We start from the raw sequence: 10,007 nt of genomic DNA on the forward strand, positions 1-10,007 counted from the left end.
AAGTGTCCATTCGTCTAAAATTGGCCTCAAAAATGCCAAATTTCAGGTCAAGTCTACTTATTTCGCCTTAACAAAATAGAGAAATAAACATAGATGCCAAATATTTGTTATTGAATATCTTTGCTATTTCCCGGGTTACAAATTTTTTTTCTTTTAATTTTCTGGGAAAAATATTCTTTTAAGGTGATTTGACCAATTTCAGCTCGCACTTCCCTTAGCATGTCATGTCAGGTTTCGGGATGTACAAAATAGGATGCCGGCCATTCCGTTCTAAGCAGTTTTCTCTTAGCGCTTTACCGTTTTCCTGACTCAATTCAAATAAGCTTTTACCAGTAGATGGACTTGAAACCTCCACTTTAAAATTTATCAATTATTTTGAACACAATCTTTTCAGGCATTTTTTTAATGATATGTTCTGGCACTGCACTTTTTAGCGCTGAACACTTGACAGCTGCGTCTCGTATATATAATTTATGGTTCTATACTTCCAAAATACCTGTGTCCATATTTAAAAAAATCGTAATGCTGATATGTCCTTCCTCTATGATGCTAGAGGACAGTGCTTTTTATTACCCTCTCCCTGCAAATACCAGTGATGTGTGGCATTGTCTGACTTCACCTGTCTAGTTCTAAGTCACCCCATACCAGTGATGTTTTTTTGTTGATTCTTTCCAATAATTATTTTTAAATTACAAATTACAGTTAAGCTGCCAGAAAAAAATCCAGAGAAGAAACCTCAACTATCCGACGGCAAGGCGCAGATCAAGCCTGTTCCCGGAGACAAGGAGAGCGCCAGTCCTTCGGGCGATGAATCAGCAGCCGCGGAGAACAAGAGCAATGTGCCCAGCGCCAAGAAGCCCGTCAAGAAGAGAGGGGTAAAGAAACCCCTGATCAATAGAAAGCGTACCAGAAAGAAAGTTACGCCAATGGGAAAGGTTAAGGAGGCTGGCTTGGCCGTGTGTCCAATATCGTCTGCCGTGCTCGGTGGCACTACCAATGGTAAATATCTTATTTTCTCTTCTCTAGGTACGCTTCGTCTTCATTGAGATCCTATGGGAAATTTATTTCCTCTTTTGACCGGTTTCCAAAGAACTGTTCTAATCATCAGAAAAAAAACTAAACTTGAAATAATTTATTTCAACTCTTTCCCATGTTTTAATTACTTGCAGCCCGCAATTTAATGACTATTTCCATAGCAACATATATATATACATATAAAATTTTTATTTATTCAAGTTATTTTTTCACAATTTACACAAAATTAGAATGGAATAAAAGAGCAGTTAAGAGTTACGGTTGCGTGGCCCTTTTCATATAAAACTTTAATTTGAATTTGAGGCCAAAATACTTGACCGAACTGAATAATTAGTTTTTTAATCAAAAGGTGTAGCAAATATCTAGTACGGATATGTACTACCTTATGTATTTTTGTTTTAAATTATAAAATATAGGCTATTAAGAAATCATTTTTTCATGATTTTAAAGTTAACTTTGACAATTTTTTGTGAGAACCACTCGAGCGATGGAGATTTCTGGGTGTTCGGTTTTCGATGTGTTCATTCGATTTAATTAATACTGGCTGACGTGTACCGGCGTTGTTTGGGGTTGTGAATTATTTGGTCATTTGATTTAATTAACTAAAACAAACTAAACGCACAAACAGACAGACACGGATAGTGACTTTATTTTATACTACCTATTTAGCGATTATACTTCCAAATATAAATATAGTGACATCTGATCTGCATACTGTTGTTTAGCCAATGATTACACCTTGCCACAATTTATCCCATTCTTCTAGGTTTTATAAATGAAAAAAAAACATTAAATTTATAAATTATTTTTATTTATAAAAATCACCTACCTCAATTTGGGTAGCTATCGCTCGAGTGGTTAGTGGATAGTTGTAATAATTATTAGAAAAATAATCTTGCCCAACCTACTATGTAAATCTATCTATATAAATAAAAATGTAAATTTTCGTTTGTTCGAAATCTTAAATCTTCGAAAATTCTTCACCTTTTGAATACGCATTAAATTGCATCGTTGCATATTATATAGATGTCACCTGCGGCAGGTAAAAAACGTGCTTTTTTTTTCAAAACAGCGTTATCTGTTGGCGTAAAAGCAACACTCGCTATTGTTTCTCTGCACAGACAAACTGTAACGCGTGTCAGTAATGCGTGGTGGGGTACAGCAATAAAACATTGTAATTGTAGAAATTTAAAATTTATATTGGACAAAGTAAATCAGTCAACAATCAGGCAATTTGAAATTTCTTTTTTGGAGAAATGGGGAAGTTGTTGAAACCACGGTTTTGATGGGAGGCATAGCAGGCTCCCTTGGATTAACTAGCAATGTGCCAATACTCTGATCAAACATTGCGGGATCTATCTTTGAGTGAATGTCAGATAGGGGAATGTAATAAACTAAAGAATGTCAGATAGGGGAATGTAATAAATTAACGAATGTCAGATAGGGGAATGTAGTAAACTAAAGAATGTCAGATAGGGGAATGTAATAAACTAAAGAATGTCAGATGGGGGAATGTAATAAACTAAAGAATGTCAGATAGGGGAATGTAGTAAACTAAAGAATGTCAGATAGGGGAATGTAGTAAACTAAAGAATGTCAGATAGGGGAATGTAATAAACTAAAGAATGTCAGATGGGGGAATGTAATAAACTAAAGAATGTCAGATAGGGGAATGTAGTAAACTAAAGAATGTCAGATAGGGGAATGTAGTAAACTAAAGAATGTCAGATAGTGGAATGTAATAAACTAAAGAATGTCAGATGGGGGAATGTAATAAACTAAAGAATGTCAGATAGGGGAATGTAATAAACTAAAGAATGTCAGATAGGGGAATGTAGTAAACTAAAGAATGTCAGATAGGGGAATGTAATAAACTAAAGAATGTCAGATAGGGGAATGTAATAAACTAAAGAATGTCAGATAGGGGAATGTAATAAACTAAAGAATGTCAGATAGGGGAATGTAATAAACTAAAGAATGTCAGATAGGGGAATGTAATAAACTAAAGAATGTCAGATAGGGGAATGTAATAATCTAAATAAATGTCAGTTCTACCTAGTCCTACCGAGTCCCTCAATCCACAAACTCCAGTCAATCCAATTTTGTTTTAATTATAAGTTTTAAAAGAAATTTTAAAAGTTTACAGCAGTTTAACAGCAAGTCCTTGGGGAGGACCATTTTTATTTCATATTTAATTTATATTTCATCACATTTTTTTAGGTTAGGGCAAAATTATTTTTTTAATATGTATCATTAACTCGCAAATAATTGCCAACGTTGCCTCTATGATTATTAAAAATCAATTTCTTTAAGAGGAAGCTACAAGCCAAAAATGTGTATTTTCTTTGTAAACTTTATATTGTAGGTAATAGGCATTAACCTTTCCGGGAGTATGTTACGTAATTCTGTCTGTGCTCTGGGGAGTGAGTTTTTTTTACATAAATAAAGATATATATTTTTTGATTAAATTTTATGATAGTATGCAAAATAAATAACAGCCGATATCTCTGTCGATAATGATGTAAAATGTTTAAAATTGGTGTAAAGTCACAGGAATATGCCCATAGACGGCAATACGATGCATATTTACAGAATATGCATCGAATATGCATATGCGACCCCTGTCGTCCATAGACGTCCATACTCCTTTGGCGAAAGTGTGTACCGTCGTTCATTTGCGTCCATACTCCCGGAAAGGTTAAAATCGCTTGACAAACGGAGTTTAGAAACGTTCGATTTTAAGCACAAAACTGGTTTTTATTTATTTTGTAAATAATTTTAAAAGAAAGCAAAAATTTTAATCAAGTGAAACTGTCACAGATAATCTTAGCTATTATACTGTATTTTTAAAAAGTTGTTTCCTTTACGCGTTCATACATTTCTATTGAAAAAAATAATTTTTTAGTACTTTACATTTATATTTTTTATTGAGTAATTTTTTTATTTATTTGTATTCTACTCAAGCAAAACGATAGAAAAACCTTCAATTTATCTAAAGCATATTTTTTGGTATTCATAATGTACACCAATTCGTTATAAAGATTAATCAAAATAGGGATTTGGCATCAAGCTTCGCCTTAATGGCTGTATTCAATAATTTGTAAATAATAATAATATCAAATAAATGATGTAGCACATATCTGTACTAGATATTATTTATTATTCAGTTTGTTTGGGTATTTTTGCCTCAAACCCAGTTTGTATGAAAAAGGATACACCGCCGTCGTTTCTCCTATCCTCATGTCCCGGGGGTGAATCTTGAAGCTTAAATAATCATTTACTATAATAATATCAATAAAGTGATGTTACACATAGTTATTGTTTTCTCCTTCCAGTTTGGTTGACAAATGGCAGCTTACGGGGGCCCGTGGTGATGGGCGGAGGGCTCTTGCCACTCCTGCCGCTCCCCGCCGCCCCCCCACCAACCATTTTCCTGCTGCAGAGACCCAACACGAAGAAGCCTTCCATTTCCAACAATAACTTCCCCCTAGTTTCCAACGCCAAGGGAAGGACTGTACCCACGAAGATATACTCCAATATTTATGGTTTCGATGTCACCAAAACAACCATGGTTAACAAAGTTCCCATCTCAGCCTTTTCCACTTCGCTCTCAATGGTCAAAGGGAAAAAGGCACCAAAAATGCTACGTCTTCCCAAAGTGTCCAAACATATGCATTATAAATTAAATTGCTTTAAAAATTTGAAAACTGCTAAACAGGTACAAAATAAGCCTGAAAGTGATAAAGAAAATATGGATAAGATAAAAAGTGAAAATCCTGTGGATATACCGAACCCTCAAAGCAATGGGCAAGAAAGAGTTTTGGTAAAAGGGGGCCTCGAGGAACAGGCGACAGGTGCGAGCCATGCCCCCAATGCACTCAGTCTCCAGAAGAGTTCCCTGAATGTGCCTAATATAGAACTAAAACAAAATCATCTTCCAATTTCAGGAAACAATTTTAACAAGGGCAAAGATTTAATAGATACGTATATTAGTAAATCAAGTTGTGAAGCTCCCGTGGAATCAAATGACAAGTGCTTAGATAAAGGCACATCCTCCCAATTAGTAATTGCCACTTGCTTAGAAAAACCCAATACTGATAATGATCTCGTAAAAGAGGTAATTAAACCTATGGAAATCTCCAACCTTAAATCCAGCAACCCTTTTGATTCTGTGGACAAACTTCAAATCTTGAATACCGTTGTCAATCAGAGTAGCAGTAAACAAGATATGGACGATGAGCTACGTAAGCTGGCTAGCAATAAGAAGGAAAAGGTTGAAGAGCAGGCTCGGGAGGCAGAGGAGGATATAGCGGTGGAGTTGCTGGGGGGCTGGGGGGGAGATGCAGGTGCTCCACTGCCCCCCCTGCCCTCCTCCCCCACGGCAGCCTTCCTGCTCGCCTTCCCTCTGGTCTGCGCCGGCCCTCGCCCCGACACGCCTCTCAACGACAACCTGCAGACCCCCAACATTTGCTCTATGGAACACTTCACCAACTTCTTCCTACCTAAAGAATCGTCCTCCGGATCAAACTTGCCATTATTGAATCAGCCCAACAGTGGCTTTCCCGACTGCCTGTCTAAACCAAACGATATGATGAATGACAAGACAAAATCGTCCTGGTTTCCCCCGCAGGGCAATGCGAACTGCCCCAAGACCATTTCGCCCCTACAAGAGGATCCAACCAAGTTTGGGTACAAACCGCAAACCTCTTCCATTTCCTCAGCATGCATTTACTCTGATATGAATATATGTTTCCCTCACACCAAATCCATGACTGCCAGCAATACCTACTGTTTATCCGAATCCATGTTTAGCTACGAGCATGCGCCCGTCATGAATAATGCTAAAGACCAAAAGAACAAAGTGCAATCAGATCTTTCTAAAACTCTATTCCACTATGATAATCTACCACCTGAACCTAATATGAAGGCGAAAATCTCACCCAGTGATAACAACTTATACTCCGCTGTGGCTCCTTACGGATCTTCTGTATCTTGTAACAATGGAGACAAAATAAACAGTTACAATGGGCCTCTCTTCCTCCCCAATGAAGCAAACACCTGCAAGAATGAACACTCTGCAAAGTTGCTGTTTCCTGGTGTCTCCTCAGAGTTTTCCCCTATCTCCAAGTCCATGGATATCCCATTCACATTTCCCGGCCCCAATACATCCAATATCTACACATCTTGTAATACTTTCAACCCATTCACAACAGAGGTTTCCACTAATCTGGGTCTTTCCTGCGGAAACTCTAGTAATGTCAGACCTAAACCATCGTCCAATTCTTATTTATCTGATTTCACTTCTAATATTTATACTCAAAGTTGCAACCTCTGGATGGAAGATGACAAAACTACCTACGAAAATATTCAGAAAACTGATTACTCTAAGAAAAGCAACGTATCTCTTGCCCCCAATAATGTGCAGGTGCAAAGTAATTCCAGCGCAGACTTGCAAGCTGAGTTCAGATTTCCTCTGCCATTATTTTCCAAATCGGCAAGCTTAAAGCCTATTAGTGCTACCGATATCAAAAGTTCTAAAAACAATCTTCCCAAGTATGGTAACCGAGATGCTAAATTCGCCCCGCAAGATAATAAAAGTGTAAAAACAGAATTTTCTTCGCAAAAAGGCACGGTGAACTGGATGACTTCGGAAGTTCATTCTGGCCACCAGAACCAGGACATGTTTTTGCCGCACTATAGTAGAAATTCTAAGAATACATCAATACCGAATACCTCGCAATACATCGTTCAACATAACTGTCCGATAGTAACATTGGCTCCATCCGTAAGCAACAAGAAGTCAGAGTCTTATGATCAACCATTCTATCATATGCCTCCTGCTACCTACGTTCCTCAGGCAAGTATAGCCACTGAAGATAACCAGTATTCTTGGTCTCCGTCCAAGTTGACCTCCTCCTTGGGCGACTCGGGCCCTGCGGCCTCCTGTGGTATGCCCCCTGTCCCCTGCGGGTTACCCCCAGCGCCCTGCAGCTTACCCCTACCCACTCTGGTAGGCGACCTGGCTCTGGCCATAGGAGAACCTAAACAGACCTACCAGCACTTGTTCTTAGACCAATCCGATACTTCTGCCAAAGAACGTAAACAAGGTTCACTTAAACCTAAGGATATCTTTTCTAAAGGACACTCTCATATTCTGGACATGAACTCTTCCAATACAACTGGGAGTTTCTTGTCGGTGAGTCAACTCATGGAGAGGCGGAAAGATGATTCTGTCGGGTCAGAAATTACCGGAGTAAATAAATCCTCATTTCCATATGGTCAAAAGAAAAATGCACCTCCCGATAATCAGAATAAAAATTTCAACTATGCAATCAGTAATAACAAGTCTTATGATCTCGGCCATAATAACACAATGTCTTTCTATCCTGCTGAATATCCAGTGCAGCAAGTCCCGGACCAACATGTTGTTACTCAGTTGAAAGATACCCACTTTAATAATAAATCTGACTCAAATAAAAATCTCAACAAAAACACCTACTCAACGGAAGCTCTGCTGCAAATAAATGATACAAACTATCAACAGAATAGACGGCAAAAAGTATCTTCTCACAGTGTGAAATCCTACGACGCTTCTAACCTATGTATACCGGCAAACATACACGGAAACCATCACAATCCGTCAAATCATCCTCTGCAATATGAACATTTTGGTCAAAGCCAATCTAACGTGGGCAACAGTTATCCCTATCCTACCCCTGCCCCGGCCCCGGCATCCAACCCTCCCCTCTATTCCACCGCTAGCTTCATGACACCAAACATGAACTCTGTCAACTACTCCGTGAATAACACTGGCTTCATGGCAGACGTGACTGATTTCTCTGCTCCAGTGGAGAATAGTTATTTCACACCCAAGCTGGAGCATTGTCGACCCAAGCAACAAAACGAGCGTGATATTCCCAAATACTCATTCAGCAACAAGACGGCAGGCTCAAAAGAGGCGACAGGAAAACATAAAACCGAGAGTTGGAAGAAAGATTCCATATCGAACAAGCGACTGAAAAAAACCAAAACTTGCTACACCGATAATTATATCGGCGTTCAAGACAGAGCTGTCGGCTCTGTTTCCAATACGATGTTGGATGATTCGTTATTTGGTTACTTCTCTTCGAGCCAGATGCATCCTTACCCCGCCCAGCAGCCTCTGGCCCCCGGCTTGGCAGCGGGGCAAGGGAACTACCGGGGCGTTCCATCGTCGGGCAAGCCTCCTTCTCCCAACACCAGCGGGACCAGTCTCACCAACTTCAACCTGAGCACCATATTTCCGGAGATCAATAAGGTTTGTCTTTATATCACATAGCTTTTACAAATGACAGCAGACCTTGCTAATCTATTTATCTTACCCATTCATAAATGACCGCTTTATTTACCATTTGTGTGGTGTGTTCCCAGCGTTCCTCGATGGCGGGATTTCACGATCAGCTCACCACAGCGCCGCCTGCTAAAGCTCCCACACTGTTTCACTTCTAGGACGATTACATGTATTGATATCTGAACGTGACTTCCTCACCATGCTGTTTAATGTTCCACTTTGAATAGGACTATATACGGAGGATCTAAAAGTTTAATACTTTACTTCTACAAATATATTGTTAATATGTACATATTATGTATAAAATCACATTTATAGTCGAGTATATAATTACATTTTTGATTTGTAATTTATTTTAATGTAAATATCAAATATATCCTAATGTACCTGATTATTCATTGTTAAGAATGTTTTTGTAAACTATGCGTATACATTAGGGTGGAATTAAAATAACCTATGTATTTTGTTTTCTTTCCGTTTCAACGGAATATCCATATTATATAAAAAAGTTGTAGTCCAAAGTTTGTTTAATCCACCGTAATGTACATACATTTATTGCATGTTAACTTTGAAAGACAAATATACAAAAAATAAAAATATATTTGCCTATAATTTAAAACTCTCAATGAATAAGTACCTACAATAAACGGGTAAGCCGTATAGCTCTGGCGTGTCCATATATATGACATTAACTCGGATACGACAAGAGTATTTACTAAGGGCAGTTCGACAGTTATTATTCAGATTGGAATAATATTTATGGGGTGAGAGGAATGAGGTAACTAGCCATGGGGAAGCCCAAAGCATTACTGCCGATTAGGCGCGTTACAAAAGTAATACTATACATCAGTGTTCCGCAAAGCGTGTGCCGCGGCACACTGGTGTACCGTGGTCATCAGTTGGCGTGCCGCGGAAAAATTCAAGGTATTGCGAAGATTATAAGAAAGCAAATGGGAGCAGATCATCAGTCACTTCTGTTCATACAGAAGTACGATAGCTTTCTCGCGGAAAAGTGCTATTTCGGATTTACGAGCTAAAAAATGAGTCCCCGACGTTTTTAGAGGCCCAGGGTTCAGACTTTGCTTCTGTGTTTAAAAAAGAAGAATTGGTAGTAAAACTTGCATATCTGGCGGACATATTCGCTCATTTAAATGAGCTCAACAGAAAAATGCAAGGTAGGATTTCTTATATTTTAACGTCTTCGGACAAAATTGTAAGCTTTTGCGCTAAGTTGGTATTATGGATCAGCCACGCTGTCAATGGTAGTAATGAAATGTTTCCAAGTGTCATGGCTGCCAATTCAGAAAAAAAATTGTAGGCTTTAATAGTGAAACACTTGGAGCTATTAGCAGAAAAAATTAACTGTTATTTTCCTAAGTGTGACCTACAACCTATGGACTGGGTACAAAATCCACTCTCGAATAACATTTCCCTTGGACACTTACCGATAAACGAGCAGGAAGAATTCATGCAGTTAAAAACTGATCGGACATTAAAACTAAAATTTTCCAAAGTACCGGATTTTTGGCTGCATATAAAAAATGAGTATCCACTGCTTTCAAAGCATGCTGTTCAAAATGTATTACCATTTGCCACAACCTACTTATGCGAATTGGGATTTTCAACTCTCACTACTATTAAA

General features: G+C 38.3%; 1 protein-coding gene across 1 annotated transcript in view; it reads left to right on the forward strand.

The window, feature by feature from the left end:
• Positions 1 to 8,896, forward strand: part of LOC149422086 (uncharacterized) — a 32,949-nt gene extending 24,053 nt beyond the window's left edge. Inside the window, exons 5-7 of the mRNA XM_089634302.1 lie at positions 703 to 999; positions 4,371 to 8,332; positions 8,446 to 8,896. Coding sequence (XP_089490428.1) covers positions 703 to 999; positions 4,371 to 8,332; positions 8,446 to 8,523 — 4,337 coding nt within the window. The 3' untranslated portion in view covers positions 8,524 to 8,896. The remainder of the gene's footprint in view (positions 1 to 702; positions 1,000 to 4,370; positions 8,333 to 8,445) is intronic.
• The last annotated feature ends 1,111 nt before the right edge of the window (positions 8,897 to 10,007 follow it).

This window comes from Hesperophylax consimilis, chromosome 8 (assembly GCF_061612785.1).
Source record: "Hesperophylax consimilis isolate HC1 chromosome 8, BYU_Hcon_1.0, whole genome shotgun sequence".
In the NCBI taxonomy this organism is placed as follows: Eukaryota; Metazoa; Arthropoda; class Insecta; order Trichoptera; family Limnephilidae; genus Hesperophylax; species Hesperophylax consimilis.